The following is a 27,273-nucleotide window of genomic DNA, read 5'->3' as shown; positions in this document are numbered from 1 at the left end:
AAGATTCAAGTTCTTCTTATAAACTAGTTCATTACAGTCTGCTTCTGTTACTGACATCTAAGATGGAATTAGCTTTTTTTGATAGCCATTACAATGTTGGTTCATACTATGCTCTCAAGATGTAAAATTTCTCAAGTCTTTCTCCAAATAAACTGCTGTCAGGTCAGTGTTTTCTCTTTTTGTACATGACCTGCTGATTTTAAAATATATCATATACGTTATCTCTAGTAAATTTTATATTATTTACACTCATTTTTGTAATCTCTTGAAATCTTTTTCAAAATTCACATTTTTTTTTTCATGCGATTCTGCTTTTCAGTTTTGTGCTGTTGTAGAACATATAATCATTTGGGTAACTGCTTCACATACTTTTAACAAACCCATCAAGGCATATATGAATGAATAAATTCTACCACTAAGACAACTTCTGCCATTTGAAGAAAAGATATTATTCTACAGAAAAATATGAAAATAATAAGGTTCATTAGAGAACACAAAGATAATTTGATCTTCCCAATTAGAACTTTTTTTCTCAATCCATTTCTTTCTATTGTTACCCGTTGTGAATTAGCTTTTAATCAGATCTTATGAAATAAAATTTTAAGCTAAAAAATAAGCCATTTATACTCCCATAATAACTCAGTAAATTCCATTTTTCCCACAAAAATGCTGCATATAAGTTGAACCAAAAGAAACTGCCATTATTAAACCAATTTTGACTTATAAATGAAGCAATTTCAATCAATTCATATAGCTGTTCTAGTCTAACTATGAACAATTACATATAAACTATCTTAGGCCAAACTTGGTAAAATAACATATGGCATATTTATAGAAAGTATATATAATAACAAATATATATTAATAAAATTACCAATTCTCTCATTCCTTCCTGAGCTTTAAAGTATGCATTTTCAAAAGCTGTTTGCTGAAGTTTCAAAGGAAGTGCTTTCAATGTGGAAGAACCTCGTTTTATATGCTGAAACAATCTTAAAAAAAAAAAAGCAAAAAGTGAAATGATTTTTAATCTTTACTTTCCAAAGCATATTTACAGGGCAAAAATAAATCACTTTGTGAGACATACTAACATATTAGGTCTTTTTTTTTTTGTATATTTAGTTTATTTGAGGTTACTTTCTGTTTTTTTTAATATAAATTTATTTAATTGGAGGCTAACCACTTCACAATACTGTACTGGTTCTGCCACACATCAACACGAATCCGCCAGGGGTACACACGTGTACTCACATCACTTTGTGAGACATACTAACATATTAGGTCTTCTTTCAAAAGACCAAGGAAATTAAGTCTAGTAGGTTCAAAGCTTCTAATATTAGGACCTTTACCAAACATCCCATTTTCTCCTAGAACTGAAAAGTGTCTCAAAAGATTTTAGCTTATTGCCCAAACTTGAATATCCCTGAATGCAAACTAACCAGAAAAAAAAATTGTCCTCTGGTAAAATATCAACAAGAAGCCGCCACAGGCTATTACACCAACCTGTCTAACATTTAATCACAACTTAAAAGTTATTGCTTCCCTGATAGCTCAGTTGGTAAAGAATTTGCCTGCAATGCAGGAGACCTTGGTTCAATTCCTGTGTTGGGAAGATCTGCTGGAGAAGGGATAGGCTACCCAGAATTCTTGGGCTTCTCTGTAGGCTCAGCTGGTAAAGAATCTGTCTGCAATGCAGGAGTCCTGGGTTCGATCCCTAGGTAGGGAAGATCCTCTAGATAAGGGAAAGGCTACCCACTCTAGTATTCTGGCCTGTGCAGTCCATGGGGTTACAAAGAGTTGGACACGATTGAGCGACTTTCACTTTCTAAAAGGTATTAGCTTTAATGTCTTGATGTTCCATTAAAATTATTTTTATGTGGTAGAGGAGAGCTGATTAGTGCTTTTCTGCATAATGTAACATCATATTTGAGGACAACTCTTTTGCCTATTTTGTCTTTTACCCTTTTATATTAATCAAAACATATGAATGTATCAACTTTTTGGTATTTCTCATTCCTCAGTTTCTCCAATCTCTCTTCAGCAGCTTAATATTAAATATCTAACAAGTAAACAACCAATAAATAAATAAATACGTTCATGCTGTTCATGAATTTATGCATTTTTGAATCCTAAGAGATTTTTTAAATGTCAGCACTACACTGCTTTATTATATTCAACTTGTTATCCTCTGTAACCCTAGGTCTTTAATTTCTGCACATATTTTCTTTTTTAAGTATTTGAAATAAAGCACACATTAGCAAACATTACAATGCACTGTGATTTTACTAAAAATAGTCCTAAACCTGAGGAATTAGACATGTTTCTGACCTAGGAAAACATTATTTTCACAATATCAAAATTTTGGACACATCATGTGTTCTAACACGTATATTTATGCAACTGTGTGGTAATTTCTTCAGTGTTCTTTAATTATTGGTCATCTACATTTGAACATAAAAACTGCTCAAATGATTTTTAGCTTTGATGTTTTAAGCATAATGTAATTTTTTTTCAAATATTCATTGATTTTACAAAGTATTAAACACCTGGCACATTCCAAGTGTTATTTTAGGTGCTAAATACACAGGAAAAGAGACAAAGACAAACACTCTCTCGAGCTCATATCCTAGATAAATGTGTTAAAATTAATATTTCAACTGGTGATAAATGCTATAGAGAAAAATAAAGCAGAGAAATTTTGTTTCTAGGAGAGTGAGGTGGGAAAGGCAGAGGTAGGTTACAATCTGGAGTTTTAAAATCAACTTAATAACCCATTAAACATGTAGTTCCTAAAATTTAATATTTGCTTCTTCAGGTTGTTATTGTTGTTCCGTTGCTAAATCATGTGCGAATCTTTGTGAACCCATGAAATATAGCACGTCAGGCTTCCCTGTCCTTCGTAAGTTTGCTCAAACTCATGTCCATTGAGTCAGTGATAACAACCAAACATCTCATCCTCTGTTGTTCCCTTCTCCTCTTTCCCTCAATCTTTCCCAACATCAGGCTCTTTTCCAATGAGTCAGCTCTTGGCATGAGATGGCCAAAGCAGCTTCAGCATCAGTCCTTCCAATGACTATTCAGGGTTGATTTCCTTTAGGAATCTCCTTGCTGTCCAAGGTACTCTCAAGAGTCTTCTCCAACACCAGTTCGAAACCATCAATTCTTTGGCACTCAGCCTTCTTTATGGTCCAACTCTCACATGTATACATGACTAATGGAAAAACCATAGCTTTGATTAGACGGACCTTTGTTGGCAAAGTGATGTCTCTGCTTTTTAATATGCTATTTAGGTTTGTCATAGCTTTTCTTCCAAGGAGCAAGCATCTTTTAATTTCATGGCCACAGTCACTGTCTGCAATGATTCTGGAGCCCAAGAAAACGAAATGTCACTGTTTCCACTTTTATCCCCATCTATTTGCCGTAAGTGATAGGACCAGATGCCGTGATCTTAGTTTTTTGAATGTTGAGTTTTAAGCCAGATTTTTCACTCTCCTCTTTCACCTTCATCAAGAGACTCTTTAGTTCCTCTTCACTTTCTGCCATTAGAGTGGTGTAATCTGTACATCTGAGGTTGTTGACATTTCTCCTGGCAATCTTGATTCCAGCTTGTGCTTCATCCAGCCCGGAATTTCTCATGACGTACTCTGCACATAAGTTAAATAAGAAGGGTGACAATGATCAGCCTTGATGTATGCCTTTCCCAATTTTGAACCAGTCCGTTGTTCTATGTCTGGTTCTAACCGCTGTTTCTTGACTCGCAGACAGGTTTCTCAGGTGGCAGGTGAGGTGGTCTGGTATTCCCATCCGTTTCAGAATTTTCTACAGCTTGTTGTAATCCACACAGTCAAAGGCTTCTTTAGGTACTCAAACATAAAACACATTCTTGTGGGAGAATCACTCCAATGCCTAATTTTATGTTCACTTGAATAAATATGATTATAATTAGCAAAACGTCAAATGTGCTAATTTTCATTTTATAAACTCATGTAAAATCTCTCTAATACCTAAAAGCCCTGTGTCTCTAATTGGGAGTAGACACATCTCAACCACTTACTAGATGTACGGCACTTACCACCTTACTTTATCTGTCTAAGCCACAGAATTTTCGTTACTAAATTAGATAAAATAATCATATCTAAGTGAAAGAGCTGTCAGAGTTAATAAAAAACAATGCCATGCATACAGTCTATGCTTAGTAATCATATTTTAATATCACTCCTAGTGAGCTATAACTGTGCTAGACATTGAACTGCTATCTGCAGCACTCCAGATACTTCATGAATACTTGACCCATTACCTATTGATTGACTCCGCAGCCAACATGCGAACTTGGTGATGATTATCAGCAAGAAACTGTGGAAATACTTCATTTACAGGAAGATCTTTTCCCTTTACATTCAGAATAGACCATTTTGAATAAGGATCAGCCTATGGGAAAAGATGAATTGAGTTAAATGTGAAATACTAAGAGAAAAACTACCCATTAACAAATAGAAATAAAGACTGCTTTTAAAATGTCACTGGAGACCTTACTAATAATTAAAGTGGAATAACTCACCTCAAGCAAAGTTTTAAGGCAGTTTACTAGTGCCATTCTTACAGAGAATGTACTTTTCCCCTCCTTTGTTAAGTGCCTGAAATTAAGTACATGTCTTAATATCAAGTAATTATTCCAGTAAAAGCATAGTCAAAAAAAAAATCACTGGACATTAAGATTATTCTAGACAGCTTCCAAAATTATTTTCCATGATAAATTTAATTCTCACTATGCAGTATATACCAATATTCTCACCTTTCAAAAATTCCAGCTAAAATAAATTGGTTTGAAAAGCAGCTTATTTTAATATATTTGTGTCATATGATTATGCCTCATTTGGGGGCTATCACACTTCAGCTAACCATGTTATTGAAAACATGCTTGAAAAGGAAAACATTTTAAATGTTGTATATCAAAGATTTAAAAAACTATATTCTGTACTGATTCAGAAATGCTTACCCACCAAATAGTATTAGGGTTCTGAATTACATATATATGCTCCTCTATAATATCTTAGTATTATTTCACACCGTGACTCTGTGCATGAAACAATCAGATACTGACAAGGCCAACTTGTTCACTTTAGGAATATAAACTACTCAACTGATTTATTAGACTTGTTGCACTTTGCTTTAATTCATCATACTTGTCAAACTATTAAGTGATTCAGAATTCAAAGGGAAATACACTAAACTCACTTTAGGAAGCCAAGCCTTAAGCAGAAAACAATTTAGGTCTTCAAGCAATTAAGAAGGGAAATACAAGTTACATTTCACTATTGTTAAAAAACGTATATAGCTACATTCAAGGATTAGAAGAAATCACTAAAGTAGAAACGCAAAGTTTGCATTTGTATGCAAAAGTGGCAAAAGAAAATCAAGAACTCCATAAAATAATCTATACCCACCAAAATGCTCCAATCACTGTTAGAAACTGTCCTTGAGCATCCCTTGTGTTCTCATCATCCATATTTCTGTGACATAGGTTCATCACTACGTGAAGGACATGGTTTAAAATGGTTTTACAAACATCTTGGTCACGGTGATAAGATGAACACACATTGCTGTGGTGGAAAAAATTTAACTTTATCAGCATAACAGAACACACCAGTTTGGTTTATAAATTGAGAGTGAATATTCTATATGGTTTTAATGTCTTACGGTAGTGGTTTTAGAAGTTTTGCAACATCTTCCATTGGCAAGGGATATTCTTCTCCAGGAAGCGCCTTTAAAAGCACTAGATACTAAGATGAGGGGGGAGGAGGGGAGAATTAGTTTTTTTTCAAATGATATTTATCATTCACTTAAATAAATACATATATGTAAACCATAAATTCATATATATAAATACATGTGCCTATACATACACACTTGAGCAGTGAATTTTTTTTACCAGGCAATAGCAGGAGAGCTTGAAGTCAAAGAGAGTGGGATACAAATCCTAGCACCACAATGTTACTACTTGTGTGGTTTTAAAACTTGCCTTCTCATCTGCCTCTTTGTATTCTCAGCTGTAAAATAAGGATACAGCACTTACCTGGCCAGATTACTGTGAAGATGAAAGGAAATGAATGTAAAGGTCTAAATTTTTTTGACAGCATTCAGTGAGTGACAGTTGTTATCACTGTTGGGATTAACTGCCTGAGCAAGAGTCTGAAACTATGTCACCACCCTCTCAAAACAATACTTGAGGTTTAAAACTTCAATGGTTAAAAACTATTCTATTAATGAATTTTAGAAAGCAGAGATAATTATGCACAGTGAATAATTCATATATCCTGACTTATCATCCTGTAGGCTCTCTATGGTACAATATAAAAGGCTTCTGAGCAACTACTAGCATAATGGTAAGTTATAACTAGGCAGCCAGTTTCTGACATGTCAAATAATTTTCTTGCTGTATTAAGAATCAGAATCCTTCCCCCCCCACCCCATTCATCTATATTTACAAAAATGTTTCTTACTCCTTCTGATATTATAAAAAGAACATTAAGTTCAGTTCAGTTAAGTCGCTCAGTCATGTCCAACTCTTTGCAACCCCATGAATCGCAGCACGCCAGGCCGCCCTGTCCATCACCAACTCCTGGAGTTCACTCAGACTCACATCCATCGAGTCAGTGATGCCATCCAGCCAACTCATCCTCTGATGTCCCCTTCTCCTCCTGCCTCCAATCCCTCCCAGCATCCAGTTGGACCATTTTAAATATTTGCCATGAGAGTCATGTGTGATATTAGTGAGTGTCTTGAAATGACTTTTAATATCAAAGCCCCAGAAAAGCATACAGCCCTCCCAGCTGGTTGGGGCTAGAGACATTACTAGAGTGTTGCCAGGTTTGAAACCAAGGGATCAAACAGGACTCAACTAAGCATATTTGCCAGAGCTACATGATCAGCCAGGATGCTCACCAAAGCTAGAATATGACAAGAAATTCTATCAGGGACTCAACCTAAATATTTCCAAGGGATTCTAATCGGCATGTTTCCCATGGTTGGGGAAATCACCTGATATGTTTGCCAACTTGCTGCCTGTTACTAGGGATATGACCATAGACTCATCCAGCATACTCACTGAGACAGGAGATCCCCCAACATGTTCACCAGCACTGGGGCCAAGCACCCATGGTCAGGAGATAAGTTATATGCAATAATATTAAGTAAACAAATCCATCGAGGTTAAGTGGAAAGCCAGATTTCTTACTGTTAGGAAGAGAGCTACACATATGGACAGAGAAAAATAAATTCTACAGTGCTGGATTGGAATTGGAGATATCTATCAGTAAATGAGTAGGCTGATGAAGGAAGCAAAGGAAAGAGATTATTTTTATTAAGTCTAAATCTAATGAGGAAATATGAGACAAATTCAAACAGTAGGATTCTATGCAGCAGCTATATTATTCAAAATAGTCATGAAAGATAAGGAAAGAGTAAACAACTCTTCCACACTGAAAGAAACTGAACAGACCTGGGAACTAATAAACAATCAAATTTTTAGTTAACATGATACAATGTTAATTTCTTGATGATTATACATCAATGTTAATTGATGTATAATTAACTGTACAATGTTAATTTCTTGATGATACTGTAGTTATATAGGAGAGCATCACTGTTTTTAGAACATATACACTGAAGTAAATCAGCATCATATGTGATATTTAATGGTACAGAAAAAATTATGTGTCTGTGTGTGTGTGTGTCTGTGTGTGTGTGTGTATGGGTATAGCATGCAGAGAAGGATAAGTCAAATGTAGCAAAATGTTACCTACAGAGGCTTAGGAATGAAATATAGGGCATTCTGTAGTATTTTAACTTTATAGCCACTTTGAAATTACTTTAAAGCATATAAACCAAGGTCAAGGCAAGACTCAGGCTTCAATAACAATGTTATGTATTATTTTTACAATCAGAGTCTGTACTTCTTGGCCTGGTTAAAATAATTTATAAAAATTATACCCAAAGAAAAGAAATCTATCCAAAGTCCATTCAAGTCTTAATGTTACAGTATCCACTTAAATGTTTTCACAATACACTAAAAATGTATTTTATAACAGCCTCAGATTCATTTCTCAAGGAAGCAATTTCAATTCTTCAAAGGAACAATGTGATTCTTATATGGCAGTCCATTACATTTAGCTAGCAAGATCAAGTACACCCAAAGCATTTCTTTCACTGAACTCACCATGTGTAAATGAAGAGATCTCGTAGGATCTAGCATGCTAGAATCAATTAACATTAATAATTCCCTTCGAATATCAGCTGCCCTAAATGACACAATGTTAGTCTGAGCAGTGGTTACACACATACACAAGAACTTGAGTATGTCTAAAGAAAGTAGATCTTGCTTTGATAGATGTTCTTCAGCTAAAGGATTCATGGCACCTAAAAATAAAAAGCACTTATTAAGACTAACAGAGATGGGAAAAAAACAAAGGCTAACAGAGGTGTAAAATAACCACATACATTGAACATTAACACAAGTACCTTCCCTGAACAACAGAAAAAGAAATAAAAATATATGGAAAGCAAAACTATAATAAATTTGATTACACCCTAAAGGCTTCAAAATTCTTTATAAAAGGTTACTCTAGGATTCTGTCATCAAAAAATAGTCTACGGAAAAATCTACATGGGCAAATATTCACTGCAATACCATTAGAAAGGGATGTAGATTTCTGACAAAAAAAAATGGCCTAGTAAATTATGGTATGTATGTTAAATATGCTATTATACAGCCATTAAAAAGTATGATTATCAACAGCACAAGTACCTAAATGAAAAAACTGCTTCCAGTTAATGTTAAAAGAAAACAGACAAAGGTATAAAAAGGTATCTGAATATTGATGCTGATTATAATTTTGAATTATATGGGTCTATGCAGAAATAACAGAAAAAAGGTAAACAACGATTGCATTATGGGTGCTTTTGCACATCCTGCTTATTATTTCCAAATAACCAATATGTTTAGCTGTCCAAAAATGTTTTTATTCTTTGGAAATTATTTTAAATTCGCCCATGAAGAATAAAATAGGAAACTGATAATAAATTCAACTAAATGTGAGATAATTCTAAACTGTATGAAAGGGAACAATCCCAAAAAGCAAATAAAATGAGCACAAAATAGTATATATGAAGTCTTATAATATCAAATAATACTAGAAAGGTAAAAAAAAAATCTCATGCAATAAAATGTATTTACCAATAGTAATTTGGCTCTTTCCAGATTCATTTGCATCAGTAACACTACTAGCAGGGGAATCATTAAATAGACTCGCGTATGACTGATCCTCCATCCTCATTTGATTTTCATCAGAATCTTCTTCCAGTGATTCTACTTCTCCAAAGTCAAAAGGCTTTTTGATAATGAATGCCTTCAAACAAGAGAAAGAAAGATGTTTCAAGCTGGCTTCTTTCAGAAGTACTCTGCAGTTAAAATTGACCTAATCAAACAATTCAAGAATCAGGTGTATAAAATGGATATATAATCTGTACTGTCTATATAGCAGAATAATGCACAATCTTTACAAATGACTTCTTACATTAAGAAACTTCATAATACTGCAAACTGATGAGGATGAAGGTAAGATTATAATGACTATATAGAGGAGAGTATGACTATTTTGGAGGACAATGACAATATCTATCAAAAAGTATCAATAAAATTCATATTCCATTTGAACAAGAAATTCCATTTCTAAAATTTTCCTACATCCTTCAGAGGCACAAAAAGAAGTATACAAAACTAAGAAATTTACTGCAGAATCTTTGGAGAAAAAAAAAACCATTTACAATTTTAATTAAGATCAGTTGGGTTAAAATACACATATGCTATTTTCATATATAATGAAACACCACATTGGTGCAAAACAAGAAAATAAGTAACTCTATAAAGCAGCATGGAAAGATGACCGAGATTTATCATTAAATGAAAATAATCGTTACAGAATATTCTTTCACTTATTAAATATTTGAATATCTACTATGTGCCAGGCACTGTTCCAGACAAAGAAGTATGCAAACCATTGATATGAAAAAGAAAAATATATGTTGCTTGTCTAGTAAGGTTTTTGTTTTTATGAATAGAGAATGCTTTTGAATTTCGGTATGTTATACGCAAGTAATGCTCAAAATTCTCCAAGCCAGGCTTCAGCAATATGTGAACTGTGAATTTCCAGATGTTTAAGCTGGTTTTAGAAAAGGCAGAGGAACCAGAGATCAAATTGCCAACATCCACTGGATCAGCGAAAAAACAAGAGAGTTCCAGAAAAACATCTATTTCTGCTTTACTGACTATGCCAAAGCCTTTGACTCTGTGGATCACAATCAACTGGAAAATTCTGAAAGAAATGGGAATACCAGACCACCTAACCTGCCTCTTGAGAAATCTATATGCAGGTCAGGAAGCAACAGTTAGAACTGGACATAGAACAACAGACTAGTTCCAAATAGGGAAAGGAGTATGTCAAGGCTGTATATTAAAACCCTGCTTATTTGACTTCTATGCAGAGTACATCATGAGAAATGCTGGGCTGGAGGAAGCACAAGCTGGAATCAAGATTGCTGGGAGAAATATCAATAACCTCAGATATGCAGATGACACCACCCTTATGGCAGAAAGTGAAGAGGAACTAAAAAGCCTCTTGATGAAAGGTAAAGAGGAGAGTGAAAAAGTTGGCTTAAAGCTCAACATTCAGAAAACAAAGATCATGGCTTCTGGTCCCATCACTTCAGGGCAAATAGATGGGGAAACAGTGGAAACAGTGGCTGACTTAATTTTTCTGGGCTCCAAAATCACTTCAGATGGTGACTGCAGCCATGAAATTATAAGACGCTTACTCTTTGGAAGGAAAATTATGACCAACCTAGACAGCATATTAAAAACCAGAGACATTACTTTGCCAATCTAGTAAGGCTATGGTTTTTCCAGTGGTCATGTATAGATGTGAGAGTTGGACTATAAAGAAAGCTGAGCGCCGAAGAATTGATGCTTTTGAACTGTGGTGTTGGAGAAGACTCTTGAGAGTCCCTTGGACTGCAAGGAGATCCAACCAGTCCATCCTAAAGGAGATCAGTCCTGGGTGTTCATTCAAAGGACTGATGTTGAAGCTGAAACTCCAATACTTTGGCCATCTGATGCGAAGAGCTGACTCATTTGAAAAGACCATGATGCTGGGAAAGATTGAGGGCAGGAGGAGAAGGGGATGACAGAGGATGAGATGGTTGGATGGCATCACCAACTCAATGGACATGGGTTTGGGTGGACTGCAGGAGTTGGTGATGGACCGGGAGGCCTGGCGTGCTGCAGTTCATGGGGTTGCAAAGAGTCGGACACAACTGAGAGACTGAACTGACGTCATACAGAAAAAAGTATTGAGTCTGAATGATTAATTTCCAACCACTTGGTCTATTATTACTCATTGAGAAATTAACAGACAAGCACTATGGTATTGATAATAAGAAGCAAATACATTCTCTCCTGCAAACCAAATAACTTTATTAAATTTCCACATTTTTAAAGTATAAGATGCCATATACTGTGCGATACATCCCTTTGCAAAGAAATTTCAAAGTTATAAAAAGTATGTTAGAGTCAGTGAAATATGATAGTAAAACAGGAAGCATACTTACTAAACTTTTACAAATATCTGCAATGTCATTCATTAGCTTTGATGTTAATAATCGTAAGAAGAAGCCAGATGCAATCTTATTTGGACTGTGCTGTAATTAAGAGAAAACAGCAAGCAAAGATATAAAAACAATTATTCTTCACAGATAATATTTTCTCTTAGTGAATAAAATGTACACTTTCTTTTATACTGGAAATTCTCTATCAGAATAAGCATGGATAAATAGTTTACTATTAGGAACAAGACATACATTGCTTCAAAAATACTAACCTCTTTTCTTAAAGTAATAATAACTGTAGCAAATACCTTGTATTGGATACAAACAGCATTAAAGTAAAATACCAGCTACTGCCCCTAAACACACACAGGAAATAGTCATAGCTTCCATTCTCTCCTTCCCCTTTTAACCCCACAAAAAACACTTCTAAAAATATATGCTGATAATATTGATATGGCCATGTACTTAACATTACCTTTAGAAGATGTTTCCAGTTATTATCAATACTCTGGCCTGAATACCCGTCAGGCCTCCTTCAAATCAAAACAGAGATTACACATAGCAGCAATCTTTCCACTAAATTTTATGTAAGTCTATCCGGGCAGAAGAGGGTAACATATGTGCCTGAATAGTTTATCTCATACCTGGCAGTCAAAAAGCTTTTATTAAATGAATGAAAGTACACTGGCAATAAGTTATCAACTAGCTGTTATATAAAAGGAGTAAGACAATCTCAGAAACTTTCCTGAGAATATTAGTTTTGTGAAGTTAGTTTCATGAGAAACTCAGATTACCTGCTGCTTTATTCATCTGAATACTACCTTAATTTATCAATTTAATTTAAAATCAGTATTTCAACTTATGAATGGACCCCCAAAACAGTAAGGACATCAACCAGTTATCAAACTCCTGGAGAGGCTACACTGTCAAGCAGGAAGAACATCTTACCTTGGAACAGTTATGTAAGCAACTTGTACATAGATGTATCATATTTCTCAATGAAACAATTCTAGGTTCTTCACTTGTCTTATTTTTAAACAAAGTGATACTTTCTCCAGCACACTGCATTAGAGACTATTAAGAAAACAAGAAGGAAAAATCCAAACTTCAGGTAAAATCGAGGCTTATTGAAGGCTTTTTTTTGTTTTACTTAACAGGTAAAATTAATGCTTTCAAGAAGTTATTTTGGTTACATAATTAAAAATGAACAATTTTTTAAAAACAACAAATTTTATACCATGTTATCTTTACAAATCACACAGCTGACAAAACAATACCCAGACACAGAAGTTAATTTCATGCTTAGAAAGATTATTTGACTAATGCTTAATTAAGAATTCTTTAGGATAACTGCTCCAGGAAAAACTTTTTAAAAGGATAGATAAAAATCCTTACTTTTGTTAATGAGATTAATTTTCAACATGATATTATTTCAATTGCTGCATTTATATTGGCTTAAAATAATTTCAAATCTTAAGAAAAGAGACATAGTATTATCTCCTCTCAGACTACATAAATGAAACAGTTAACCTATATAATAGTTTGTTTTCCAAACAAATATACCAATTTTCCCAGGAATATATTTCATTCAAATTAATCCAAAACACTATTGATATAAATCTTCCTACCTTGGCTTTCTGGAATAATTCTGATTTGTATGCTTCCTCTTCAGCTAAGACACCCAGGTAACAATAGCAGCCAAGAACACCCACCAAAAGACTTGAACACCGGACAAACATCTCTGAATTTGAAGTCTTAAAATATAAAAAGTTCAAGTATACAGAATAAAAAGTTATATATTTCATAAATCATTTGGAGTACTATTGTTTTTTGCAAGAGCAAATTTTGTCTTCACATTAAAAACTACAGTTAAACAAATTAATAGTGCCATAATTCTGATCATCTCTAAAAAACATCTAAGGGATCCCTGCAGAGCTGTAATAACCAGGGTTCTCAGGAAATACAGAAGTATGTCCTGATGGCCAAGTAACACATCTTTTTCTAAAGTGGCTCGGTGTATTGCCCACATAAGTCCTTAAATATCTAACGTAAGGAAGAAAGAAAGAAAAAACTGATAGGCAAATAACTATCTATAGTTCTTAGAACATGAGCAGAAATCAGATTTATTCATAAAAAGAGACATTAAAATGACATTTTCAGTTTCTAAGAGATAAGGACCTTGATTTACTCAGTTTTCAAACTCCACAGACAAGTACAAGATATTTTTACCAATAGCTACTGTCAACCAATTTTATAGAATTATGTAAGAAATGTGCAAACGTTACAAACAAAAAAAAGATTTTCAGATTTTTCTGTTCCTATATTATATGAAATGGCATTTTAGGAAAAATCACAGGAGATCTCATTACTCTGTAATGAATGTAGTTGTAACTGTAATCCAGAAGAAAGACAGTAATTAAGAGCAAGATAGATCAAATAGGCATGTTGTCCTCTCTCTGGTTCTTTGGATCATAAGTTATGGCTACTGAATCTAGCCATAGTAGCTTGTAGGTTTTATTTTAGTCAACAAATACTTTAAGATTTATTGTATAATAAGGTATTGAAGAAGATACAAAGATCAAGAGAAATTATATATGCCCTTTAATGAGCTTCTAGCATAGTAAATTGGGAGATACCAAGGGAACAGTTTGTGCAAGTATGGGCACGATAAATGACAGAAACTGTCAGGACCTAACAGAAGCAGAAGACATTAAGAAGAGGCGGCAAAAATACAGAGTGAGTAAGTGATAGTTGTTCAGTCATGTCAGACACTTTGCGACGCTATGGACTGCCAGGCTCCTTTGTCCATTAATTCTCCAAGCAAGAACACTGGAATGGGTTGCCATTTTTTTGTCCAAGGATAAGCAGAATAACTATACAAGAACACACAGAAGAACTATACAAAAAGGTCTTAATGACTTGGATAACCATGATGGTGTGGTCCCTCACCTAGAGCTGGATATCATTAGGAAGCATTCTACAAAACAAAGCTCGTAGAGGTGATGCAATTCCAGCTAAGCTACTTCAAATCCTAAAAGATGCTGCTGTTAAAATGCTGCACTCAATGTCAGTAAATTCAGAAATTTCACCAGTGGCCATAGAACTGGAAAAGGTCAGTCTTCATTCCAATCCCAAGAAAGGCAATGCCAAACAGTATTCAAACTACCATACAACTGCACTCATTTTACATGCTAGCAAGGTTAGGCTCAAAGTCCTTCAAGTTAGACTTTAACATCATGTGAACTGGAAACTTTCAGGTGTAAAATGTAAGTTTTGAAGAGGCAGAAGGATCAGAGATTCAACTGCCAACATTCGTTGAATCATGGAGAAAGCAAGGGAGTTCCAGAAAAACATCTACTTCTGCTTCATTAACTAGGCTAAAGCCTGTGACAGTATTCAGTTCAGTTAAGGCCAGTTGCTCAGCTGGGTCCGACTCTTCGTGACCGCATAGACTACAGCACACCAGGCTTCCCTCTCTTTCACCATTTCCCAGAGCTTACTCAAATTCATGTCCACTGAGCTGGTGATGCCACCCAACTATTTCAGTGTGTCATCCCCTTATCCTCCTGCCTTCAATCTTTCCCAGCATCAGTGTCTTTTCCAATGAGTCAGCTCTTCTCATTAGGTGGCAAAAGTGCTAGAAGCTTCAGCTTCAGCATCAGTCTTAGTATATGTGCTGCCGAAGCAAGCACAGCATCAGTCTTTCCAATGACTATTCATGGTTAATCTCCTTTAGGATTGACTGGTTTGATCTCCCTGAAGTCCAAGGGACTGTCAAGAGTCTTCACCAACACCACAGTTCAAAAGCATCATTTCTTCATGCTCAGCCTTCTTTATGGTCCAACTCTCATTAAAGCAGAAGTAGTCAATAAAGCAGAAGTAGATGCTTTTCTGGAACTCTCTTGCTCTTTTCTATGATCCAATGGATGTTGGCAATTTGATCTCTGGTTCCTCTACCTTTTCTAAATCCAGCTTGTACATCTGGAAGTTCTGTTACACAGTGTTGAAGCCTAGCTTGGAGGATATTGACCATTACTTTCCTAGGATGTGAAATGAGTACAACTGTGTGGTAGTCTGAACCTTCTTTGGCATTGCCCTCCTTTGGGATTGTAATGAAAACTGACCTTTTCCAGTTCTGTGGCCACTGGTTAAGTTTTCCAAATTTGCTGGTGTATTGAGTGCAGCCCTTTACCAGCATCTTTTAGGCTATGAAGTAGCTCAGCTAGAATTCCATCACCTCTACCAGCTTTGTTCAGTGATGCTTCCTAAGGACCACTTGACTTCACATTCTAGGATGTATGGCTTATGTGAGTGATCACATCATCGTGGTTATCCAGGTCATTAAGATCTTTTTTGTATAGTTCTTCTGTATATTCTTGTCACCTCTTCTTAACATCTTTTGCTTCTATTAGGCCCATATCATTTCTATCTGTTATTGTGCCCATTTTTGCATGAAATTCTCCCTTGGTATCTCCAATTTTCTTGACGAGATCTCTAGTCTTTCCTATTCTATTGTTTTTCTTTTTTTTTTTTGGCGTTGTTCACTTAAGAAGGCTTTCTTATCTCTCCTGCTACTTTTTGGAACTCTGCATTGAGATGGGTATATCTGTCCTTTTCTTCTTTGCCTTTCACCTTCTCTTCTTTTCTCAGCTATTTGACAGTATGGATTACAACAAATTGTGGTAAATCCTTCAAGAGATGTAAATACGAGACCACCTTATTTATCTCCTGAGAAACCTATATGCAGATCAAGAAGCAACAGTTAGAATCAGAGATGGAACAAATGACTAGTTCAAAATTGAGAAAGGAGTATGACAAGGCTGTATACTGTCACTCTGCTTATTTAACTTATAAGCAGAGTTCATCATACAAAATGCTGGTCCAGATGAATCACAAGCTGGAATCAAGATTGCTGGGAGAAATACCAGCAGTCTCAGATATGCAGATGATACCACTCCAATGGCAAATAAAGTGAAGAGGAACTAAAGAGCCTCTTGATAAAAGTGAAAGAGAAGAGTGAAAATGCTGGCTTGAAACTCAGCATCCAAAAAATGAAGATCATGGCATCCAGTTCCATCACTTCATGGTAAATAGAAGGGGAAAAAGTAGAATCAGTGACAGATTTTATTTTCTTGGGCTCCAAAAATCACTGCAGATGATGACTGCAACCATGAAATTAAAAGACGCTTGCTCCTATGACAAACCTAGACAGCATATTAAAAGCAGACATACCACTTTGCCAACAAAAGTCTATATAATCAAAGCTACAGCTTTTCCAGGAGTCATGTGCAGAGTAAGGGCTGAACCATAAAGAATGCCAAAGAATTGATGCTTTTGAATTGTGGTGCTGGAGAAGATTCTTGAGAGTCCACTGGACAACAAGGAGATTGACCAGTAAATCCTAAAGGAAATCAACCCTGAATATTCATTAGAAGAACTGATGCTAAAGCTGAAGCTCCAATCCTTTGGCCACCTGATATGAAGAGCCGATTCACTGGAAAAGACCCTCATGCTGGGAAAGACTGAAGACAAAAGGAGAAGGGGGTGGCAGACGACGAGATAGTTAGACAGCATCACTGACTCAACGTACATGAGTCTGAGCAAACTCTGGGAGACAGTAGAAGACAGCAAAGCCTGGGATGCAACTCCATGGGGTTGCAAAGAGTCAGACATGACTTAGCGACTGAGCAACAACATGAAAATTAAAAGATACATGGCTGAGATTATCAAAAAAGGCTTTCATGAGGATTTTGACATGTGGATTATTTGAACACATAGAAATGGGTAGAAAGACATAGGAGTTTTGGTAAGAGAACAGCACACACAATGAGAATTTTTTGATTTTAAGATGACATCAGAAATGATATGTAAGACATCACTAAATGACTGCTTAAATATGGGTGACTGTTAGTTCATTTATCAATGACTTCTCTCCCTTTTCAAGTGCAACCAAAATCTATTAGATTAGTTTAAATTATGTCCTTTTCTGTTCTTATAAAATTTCCCTCCTCTGAATTAAGGTTCTTTTTCATCAAATAATTCGTATATTCAAAACTATTATTACTGCCCATTAACCTACCCAAAGAAATCTACTTTTTTAATGTCTGTAAGAATTTCTGGTTAAAAAAATAATTATTTTTCTTCAGTTTTACTTTTTTCATTCTAAGTTTTTTCCCAATTTGTAGACATGTGCTATTACTTTGCTTTTAAAATTAAGCCTCTCATCATTCTTAAGGCCTTTCCTGACACTATTTCTCCTTCCTAACAGTCTACCAAAGTAGAATCAAACACAGGCTTTAGCTCTTCTTGAAAAATCTCACCTCAGATGAGTAGTTACTTAGAAGCTGTTCTGATAGTCTCAAAAGATAGCGATCCAGTGACTCCTTGAGGTTTTGGTGGACAGAAAAGCCTACACTGGATTGGTGCTTCTCTATTGTATGTTCTTTCACAATGGTTAAAAAATCCATCTTGTCAAAAGTTGTCTGAAGAAACAGATCTTCAGCTTCTGAGAATGAAGGTTCTTCTGTATCTTTTTGGTGTTGCTCACTTTAAAGAAGTAAGATTTTAAATTTATAAGATCAAATTGTCTACTATTTTACCTTCATACAGCATCAAATAAAACATTAACTTAGCATTAACACTGAATCTATTTTATTCAAAGATTGCTCATGTAATTAGTGAATTATTCTTTTAAATGCTTTTCTTCTTTGGATTTTGATAACTACTTACATTGAATTTCATTATTCAGTAGCAATTTCACTAACAAATGGACAAGAGAAATAAAAGACTCAATCTAAAAGGCAAATTCAGGAAATATCAAAAAAACATTAATTAACAATAGATATAAACATTAAGAATAACATTATCTAAGGGACTTCTCTGGTGGGCCAGTGGTTGAGAATCTGCCTTGCAATGCATGGGACACAGGTTTGATTCCTGGTCAGATCCCACATGCAGTGGAGCAACTAAGCTTTCACGTGGCAAGCACTAAGCCTGTGCACTCTGGAGCCTGCTTGCCACAACTAGAGAGCTCATCTACCGGGCCCACGTGCCAAACCGAGAGTCTGTATGCTACAATAAAAGATCCCACGTGTCGCAACTCAGACTCGAGGCACCCAAATAAATAAAGAAAAGAAAATGAAAAACAAATTGTCTGAAAACTTTTCCCTTTTTTTCACATTTCTCCAAAATGTAGATTTATTTCGTATTATGCCCTCTTGAGAAAGACTAGAAACTTCATGCCAGTGAATCATTTTCAGTCACAGTGATAAACATAAGCCTCTAGCCAATCGACCAAAATGGGGTTTTTAGATTTTTGTTTTCCCTATACTAAATTATCATTAGTTTTTAAAGTAGTCATTCAGATTTTACTTGACATATAGAAAAACCCTTTCCCACATGGTGTTTATGTTCTTAATATCCCATCATAAATACATTACAGAACATAAATTATAATTATTGAAATAAAAGAAATTTAATTAAGAAATTTTACTTAAGAAATTTTCCCTTGCCTAACAGTTATAATTTTTTTAATTGACCAATTTGGTTCACAATTTTTAAGATGTAGCTACCACTCTGCTAAAATTATTATCTTTGTTAATTAAAACAACACAGAACTCCATTAGGAAACATACCATTCTGGCACACTTTGGAAAAAATTCATCGCTGCTTTACAATTTTTCATAGTGAGACTCACGAGAATTTTCTCCAGGGTAAGATGAGGAAAATTACTATGAAGTAAAAATATAGATCTTTACTTAAAAGACCAAAAGCCATTTAAAGCATTCTTTAAACTTAAACGCCCACGCTTAACTAAAAATATTGATCTCTAAAATTTGGACCCCAAATTAAAACTGTTTCCACCTGTACTAAATTTCTTAACAATTGAAAAAGTACTTAAGGAACATAAATTTTTTGCTACTATCATTTTCAGGACTTGTAGATATAGGACCACATTCAATTTTCAAAGAGCCCAAACAACTGTGAAAGTAAAGTCAAATCACTAGGATCCAGAGGAGCCCCTTCAATCACTCAGTTCCAATTACTGACTGAGGAAAGGTTAAGTGGGCAAGTTGCTCCCCATTTTAGTGCTTAAGTACCAGTTTGTCTTTTTTCATTTCTTTCCCTCATTAATTTAACATATTTAGCCCAGAAAGCATTCTCCTTATGATTCCACGATATACCTGAGTGGATGTATGTTCAGATGGACCTATTCAGGGACAATCATAAACATGTAACTCTCACTGGTCTAGGTAGTGAGAGAAAACAAAGTAAAAGAACTTGGGCAAAGATTCAGGTACAAAGACACAGAACACTATAAAAACAAAGGGACTGCTTAATAGTTAGGACTAATTCTGGAAAATCCTGGAAAATCACTGCAAAATAAAGCCATCTAGTATCAAATAAGAAATGGAGAGCACCTTACAAAATAAATTTAAAAAGCAGCAGCATGCTAAGGAACTCAAATTACCTGCAAAGAATTGGAGGTAGTTCTGTACTGTCTTCAAAGTCATCCTCTAACTGACAGAATAAGAGCCATTTCATTATCAATTCCTTTAAAGAATTTCTGCTTACATCACATATATTTTTCTCAATTCCTATTTTTACTGATTCTGGAACTACACAGATTGTCAGTGCCAAAGTCAAACAGCATACTGCAGGACTGTCGCAAAACAAAAGACAATTAATATTAAAAGTAAACTTTTTGCATAGAATACAAACTATGGTTACCAAAGGGAAAAGGAGGTGGGAGAGAGATAAATTAAGAATTTGGGATTATCAGACATAAATTACTATGTGTAAAATAGATATACAACAAGGTCCTACTATATACAGAAGGAACTATATTCAACATTCTGTAATAAACCATAATGGAAAAGAATACGAAACAAACAAACAATATATATATATATATAATAAACAAACAATATATATATATACACACACATATAGAAAAAACTGAATCACTTTGCTTATATACCAGAAACTAACACAATATTGTAAATCAACTATACTTCAGTTTCAAAACAATTAGGCTCTTAGAGGGACAGGGACCATGTGTATCTCTTTACTACTCTGTGGTCAATTTTTAGGACATGTCCTGGCACACGGTAGATATATAAACTTTTATGGACTAAATGAGCACAAAAAATTCGACTACATTTGAGAAAATTCTTGACTAAGTACTATCTTATTGTAACAGTATGCAATACTAAAAGAAATAGTTTATTCTATTTATGAGCAAACAGATATGTAATCTTTAAAACTGGGTTTAGTCATCTCTTCATATTTCAAACTTATTTATTAAGACTTCCTTAACAAACGAAAGAATCTGAAACAGAATTTAACATATTTTTAACTGAAGTTAGAAATTACAAAAATCAGGAAATATATGCTGCAAAATATAATTAATAGTCAACTTACCATGAAGGTCTACAGGCTGACCCAGTAAATAACTTCCAGAATTCTCTGTCAACCTCAACTAAACTGCCTTGAATTATGGCTCCAAGTAAGCCAAAGTTTTCTGTTTGTATTTGTTCAGAACTTATACCACGAAAAGTAATAGACCAAATTTTAATCCAGATTTTCAATAAATCTGACTTCAGGGAGCTTTCTAGGTTTGACCTCTTGCCTTGACACAATGCAACTTCCATAAGACATCGTAACACATATGGTGTGCGTTCCCCATGTCGCTGTTGAGGTAGAAGCTGGTATAGTATCATTAGTAATGGTGACAACTCACAGTTAGGTAAACTTGCAGGATATTTTGATATTAATTGAGTTGCGATTTGTAACCTAAAAAAAAAAGTACAAATAATTTGAAAATTATTCTACTGCATTAAGATGCCAAAAGAAAATAAATATATAGACACAGTACTCATACAATATCCTAATTAGAACATTGTCATCATCATTTTCCAGACTACCCTCAAAATAAACTGGCTGTTAGTAATTATTTGGTCCTACTTCCTAAAGTGGCAAGAAGATTGACAACATTTTGGCTAGCTGGGTAAGCTATCATATTTTGCTTACAAATAACTAAATTTGCTTATAAATAACTAAATTACCAATATTCTACTTCTTACTGCACACTTCCCTGCCCTTCAGCCACCAACAACATACCTTTAGAACAAAAACCAAAAAAGAAATGTTTCCCCCGACATTAATTCAGTTAATTCAGTATTTGCTGCCAGTTCCCTAGAATGTGTGCGACTCAAGAATAGGAACTATAACTTATTCACTCTCTACCCCTTATGCCTGGCACATAGTAGGTGTTCAATAAATGACCTCACCAAATGGACAAATTAAAGAATATGAAACAGGTACCATCAACTATAGGAAATAAATAAGAATTTGGCAGTAAGTATCAAAATCAATATATATCCCCCCCTAACAACTCAACTATATTTAAATATTACATTGACATGGGAAAAATCATAGAACATTATTCACAAAAGTATGACTAATCTATGAATTTGTAACTGTTCTTAGGCAAGCTGCTCAACCTTTCTCAGTTGCAGTTTTCTTTTTGGTAAAACAAAAAAGGCTGAACTGTAAGAATTCTATAGATTCCTACTAGACCTAAAACTTTGTGATTTCACAGAATTCCACAATTTATATAATTACTTAAATAACTGTGAATGCTATGTAAGACTAAAGAACAGAGCAAATAATAAAAAGTGCCTTTAACACGGAATAAGGTTCAAATTATTCTCCAAATTCTGAATGCTATCTTTAATTTCTTCCTAATTTAATTATATTAGAAGGTGCTATGCATGGTAAAATTTCTTTCTGTTGAGGTATAGAACTCAGTGAATTCCAAGAGGCACACTGTACAGATTGCCCTCCAATCAGCCATTTCTCCCTTCCTTCTTGCTATGGGAATACGCATAGGAAAGGCCCTAGTTCTAGCCCCAGGAGATGAGTCATGAAGGTGGTTATCTCACCAGATCCTGGTTATCTCAGTAAGTGGTTATCTCAGCATGACATTCCCCTTTAGTCAGTAACTGCTTTGGGAGTGGCCAAGTGTGACCTAGTTCTGGCTAGGCCAATGAGGTAAAGGAATCTACTGGAGGTCTTGTGAGAAAAATTAATGAGACTAAAATGACACTGAAAGAGAAAAAAAAGAACACTTACCAAGGTACAATTTCAAAATCATTCTGTGACTTCTGAAGGTGATCTTTTATTACTTCCCAGCCTAATTCTATCTTCCTCTTTTTGCAAGGTACACTGTAATCAGTAAGTTCTTTTTGTGTGGTTGTGTAAGACTGAGAAATCTCCAAAGATCTAGAATCTTCATTAAAAACCTGAAAAATAACAAAGGAAAATATATTTAATATTGCTATTATTTCTAATAGTTTAATAGAAAAAAAAGGTTCCTCCTCAGCTGACAATAAGGTTAGTCATAAGGAGTAACAAATTACTGAAATATATGGATATGACATATAGAAATAAACATTTTGCAGATAATAATGGCTCTCTAGAAAGCAGACATTACCAAGTAGAATATTAGCTATACTGTTTGGGAAAATTTACTAAAAGCACCAAAACATCTAAAAGTAGAGAAAAAAATTCCAATTTTCAAAAGGATTAAATCATAAATTTAGTGTTAAGAAAATATTTGACAAGTGAAATCATCCTTGCATGGTACCCAAATCTCTGGGGAAAATCTTTACTTAAGAAACATTAAGTCTCAATTTCATTTATTTCTGCTCTAATTTTTATGAATTCTTTCTTTTTAGTAACCGGGTTTTGTTTGTTCTTTCTCTACCTCCTTTAGGTGTAAGGTTAGGTTATTTATTTGAGTTTTTTCTTATTTTCTGAGGTAAGTTTGTAATGCTATAAACTTAGATGTGTCTCACAGGTTTTATTTGTTTTTATTATTTTTTTAATATATACATTTTATTGAAGTATAGTTGACTTAACAATGTTTCAAGTGCACAGCAAAATGATTCAGTTATACAAATACACATACATTATTTTTGAAATTACTTTCCATCATAGGTTATTACAAGATATTGACTATAGTTCCCTATGCTATACAGTGAACCTTTCTTGCTTGCTACATATCTACTTTTTAACTATAAATCTACCATTCTATTTATAATAAGTCAAACAAATGGAATCAAAATTTCACAATTTTTTTAGTCAGGCAAAGATGCATGTTTTCCAAAATTTTTATATTTATAAGTATTTAAAAGTATATATATTATATAATATAAATATTATAAATATTCATATATATGTATACAAAAGCTTTTCTACTACATTGATAAAGGCTTCAGAAAGAACATAAAAAAAGGAGATGGAGAATATAAACTAAATGAAATGGGAACAGTGATTATGAAATAGAAAAAGTGAAACAAACTAGATAAAAGTAAAAGATCATTGAATAGTCCAGTTGCTTTTAAACATGACTGCTCTTATAAACTTATTTGGAGCTCTGGAGGAAAAAAAGCTGTATCTGAGCATTTGTATTTTTCAAAACATTTGAAGATAACTCTGATATGCAGCTGGATTTTAAAAAGGAATATCAGGTTTTTCTACTAGATCCTAGTTTTGATAATACAGAATTCTATTACTTTTCTGTGGACCAATCATGATACAATGGTATTAAGTGAGTAATAGTTACATAATCACAACAGTAAAAGATGTTTATCAGTTTTCACAATTAATAGCCAGACATGAAGTAAAAGATAATTACAACTGCAAGCCATAATGGGAACATAATTAACTTAACAATATAAAATAATTACATACAATTTGCGGGGGGTAAAGCAGAGGTAAGTGGAAGGGCATACATGCACATGCTCTCATCCACTCAGTCAGTCTATATCTTTTGGTTGGTGCATTTAATCCATTTACATTTAAGGTAATTATCAATAGAGCAACCTGGCAGGTTACAGTCCATGGGGTCCCAAGAGTCGGACATGACTTAGCAACTAAACCACCACCACTACCACCACCACCACCACCACCACCACCACCATCAATATGTATGATCCTATTACTGTTTTCTTAATTGTTTGGGGTTTATTTTCTGTAGGTCTTTTCTTTTTCTTGTGTTTCCTGTGTAGAGAAATTCCTTTAGCATTTGTTGTAAAGATAATTTGGAGGTGCTGAGTTCTCTTGATATACGCTTTGTCTGGAAAGCTTTTGATAGCACCATAATATGTGAAGGCGAGTCATGCTGCGTAAAGTATTCTTGGTTGTAGGTTCTTCCCTTTCATCATCATACCATTCTCTACAGGCTTGTAGAGCTTTTATTGAGAAACCAGTTGATAGCCTGATGGGAGTTCCTTGTGTGTTATTTGCTGTTTTCCCTTGTTGCTTTTAGTATTTTATCTCTGCCTTTAATTTTTGTCAGTTTGATCACTGTCTCAGTGTGTTCCTCCTTGTGTTTATCCTTCCTGGGACTCTCTGTGCTTCCTGGACTTGGTTGACTATTTCCTTTCCCATGTTCAGGAAGTGTTCAGCTATTATCTCTTCAAATATTTTCTCAGGTCCTTTCTCTCTCTCTCTGTTCTCCTTCTGGGACCCCTAATATAATACGAATGTTGGTGCATTTAATGTCCAAGAGGACTCTTAGGCTGTCTTCATTTCTTTTGATTTTTTCCCCTATTTTCTGTTCTGTGGCATTGATTTCCACCATTCTGTCCTCCAGGTCATTTATCCATTCTTCTGCCTCAGTTACTCTGCTCTTGATTCCTTCTAATGGCACCCCACTCCAGTACTCTTGCCTGGAAAATCCCATGGACGGAGGAGCCTGGTGGGCTACAGTCCATGGGGTCGCTAAGAGTCGGAGATGACAGAGCGACTTCACTTTGACTTTTCACTTTCATGCATTGGAGAAGGAAATGGCATCCCATTCCAGTATTCTTGCCTGGAGAATCCCAGGGATGGCAGAGCCTGGTGGGCTGCCATCTATGGGGTCGCACAGAGTCGGACACGACTGAAGCGACTTAGTAGTAGTAGTAGTAGTAGTAGTAGTAGTAGTAGTGTATTATTCATTTCTGTTTGTTCTTTAGCTCTTCCAGGTCTTTGGTAAACATTTCTCACATCTTCTCAATCTTCCATTCTTTTCCTGAGGTCCTGGATCATCTTCACTATCTTATTCCAAATTCTTTTTTCTGGAAGGTTGCCTATCTCCAATTCGTTTAGTTGTTTTTCAGGGATTTTATCTTGTCCCTAATTCTCAGACATAACTTTCTGCTTTTCCATCATGATTAACTTTCTGTAAAATGGTTTTTGTTTTAGCTGCTATGAGACTGTGCTTCTTGCTTCTTCTGTCTGCCCTCTGATGGATGAAGCTAAGAGGCTTGTGTAAGCTTCCTGATGAGAGGGACTGGTGATGGGAAAAACTGGGTCTTGATCTTGTGGACAGGGCCTTGCTCAGTAAAGCTTTAATCCAATTATCTACCGATGGGTGGGGCTGCATTCCCTAATGGTTGTTGCTCGCCTAAGGCGAGCCAGTCCTAGGGTCTATGGGCCCTATGGTAGGGTTAATGGTGAACTCCAAGAGGGTTGATGCCAAGGAGGAACGTTCCAGTGCCCCTGTCCCTGCAGTGAGTCCCTGCCAACCCACAAGGCCCTCGAACACCATCAGGCAGTTTTGGTTTGGTCTCCTATGGGGTTACTGCTCCACTCCTATGGGTCTCGGTGAGCACAAAATTTTGTTTGTGCCCTCCAAGACTAGAGTCTCTGTTTCCCTCATTCCTCTGGAAGGCCTATAATCAAATCCTGCTGGCTCTCAAGGCCAGATTCGCTGGGAATTCCCAGTCCTTTTGGCAGATCCCCATGCTGGGAAGCCTGAGTTGTGGTTTAGAACCTTCACAATATTGCAAGAACAACTTTGGTTTTACTGTTCTCCAGTCTGGGTGACCCACCCAACACGTGTGGGATTTGATTTTATCATGATTGCACCCCACCTACTGTTTCGTTGGGGCTGCTTCTGTGTCTTTAGACGTGGGATATCTTTTCTTGGAGGGTTCCAGCATACTCCTATCAATGGTTGTTCAATACTTAGTTGTAATTTTGGTACTCTCACAGGAGGAGTTGAGTGCACGTACTTCTACTCTACCATCTTGAACTGGAAGTCCAGTTTTATTTATTTTTTTAATTTTATTTATTTGTTTTTGGCTGCACTGGGTCTTTGTTACTATGCCTAGGCTTTCTCTAGTGATGGCAACCAGGGGCTACTCTCTAGTTGAGGTGTCAGAGCTTCTTCTAGTTGAGGTGTGAGACCTTCTTATTGTGGTGACTTTTCTTATTCAAAAGCATGGGCTCTAGAGTGCATGGGCTTCCATAGTTGCAATGTGTGGGTTCAGTTGTTTTAGCCAATGGGCTTAGTTGCCCCATGACATGTGGAATCTTCCTGGACCAGAGATCAAACCTGTGCCCCCTGCACTGGCAGGCGGATTCATAACCACCTTAACTGGACCACCAGGAAAGTCCTCCAATAGGTTTTATATAAACTGAATAGAAACTAAAAAAACAATAGAAAACATCATTGAATCTAAAAGATGGTTCTTGAAAAAATAAAATTGATAAACCTTTAGCTAGACTCATCAAGAAAAAAAAGGGAGAGGGCACAAATCAATATAATCAGAAATTAAAAAG

The 27,273-nt window shown here is 35.3% G+C and overlaps 1 protein-coding gene across 2 annotated transcripts in view; it reads right to left on the bottom strand.

The window, feature by feature from the left end:
- ATM (ATM serine/threonine kinase) overlaps nt 1-27,273 on the bottom strand; it is a 154,424-nt gene that overhangs the window by 94,589 nt on the left and 32,562 nt on the right. For both annotated transcript variants that reach the window (XM_069554949.1, XM_069554948.1), the window contains 15 exons: nt 22,792-22,961; nt 21,079-21,450; nt 20,126-20,317; nt 19,290-19,385; nt 17,976-18,201; nt 13,284-13,409; nt 12,604-12,729; nt 11,659-11,748; nt 9,230-9,401; nt 8,213-8,412; nt 5,695-5,777; nt 5,442-5,597; nt 4,556-4,631; nt 4,295-4,425; nt 875-989 (listed from right to left, as the gene is read on the bottom strand). In XM_069554949.1, coding sequence (XP_069411050.1) covers nt 875-989; nt 4,295-4,425; nt 4,556-4,631; nt 5,442-5,597; nt 5,695-5,777; nt 8,213-8,412; nt 9,230-9,401; nt 11,659-11,748; nt 12,604-12,729; nt 13,284-13,409; nt 17,976-18,201; nt 19,290-19,385; nt 20,126-20,317; nt 21,079-21,450; nt 22,792-22,961 — 2,331 coding nt within the window. The remainder of the gene's footprint in view (nt 1-874; nt 990-4,294; nt 4,426-4,555; nt 4,632-5,441; nt 5,598-5,694; nt 5,778-8,212; nt 8,413-9,229; nt 9,402-11,658; nt 11,749-12,603; nt 12,730-13,283; nt 13,410-17,975; nt 18,202-19,289; nt 19,386-20,125; nt 20,318-21,078; nt 21,451-22,791; nt 22,962-27,273) is intronic.

The sequence above is a fragment of the Ovis canadensis genome, chromosome 15 (genome assembly GCF_042477335.2).
Source record: "Ovis canadensis isolate MfBH-ARS-UI-01 breed Bighorn chromosome 15, ARS-UI_OviCan_v2, whole genome shotgun sequence".
In the NCBI taxonomy this organism is placed as follows: Eukaryota; Metazoa; Chordata; class Mammalia; order Artiodactyla; family Bovidae; genus Ovis; species Ovis canadensis.
The sequence above is the reverse complement of the archived record's forward strand: the minus strand, read 5'-3'. Positions and strand labels throughout refer to the sequence as shown.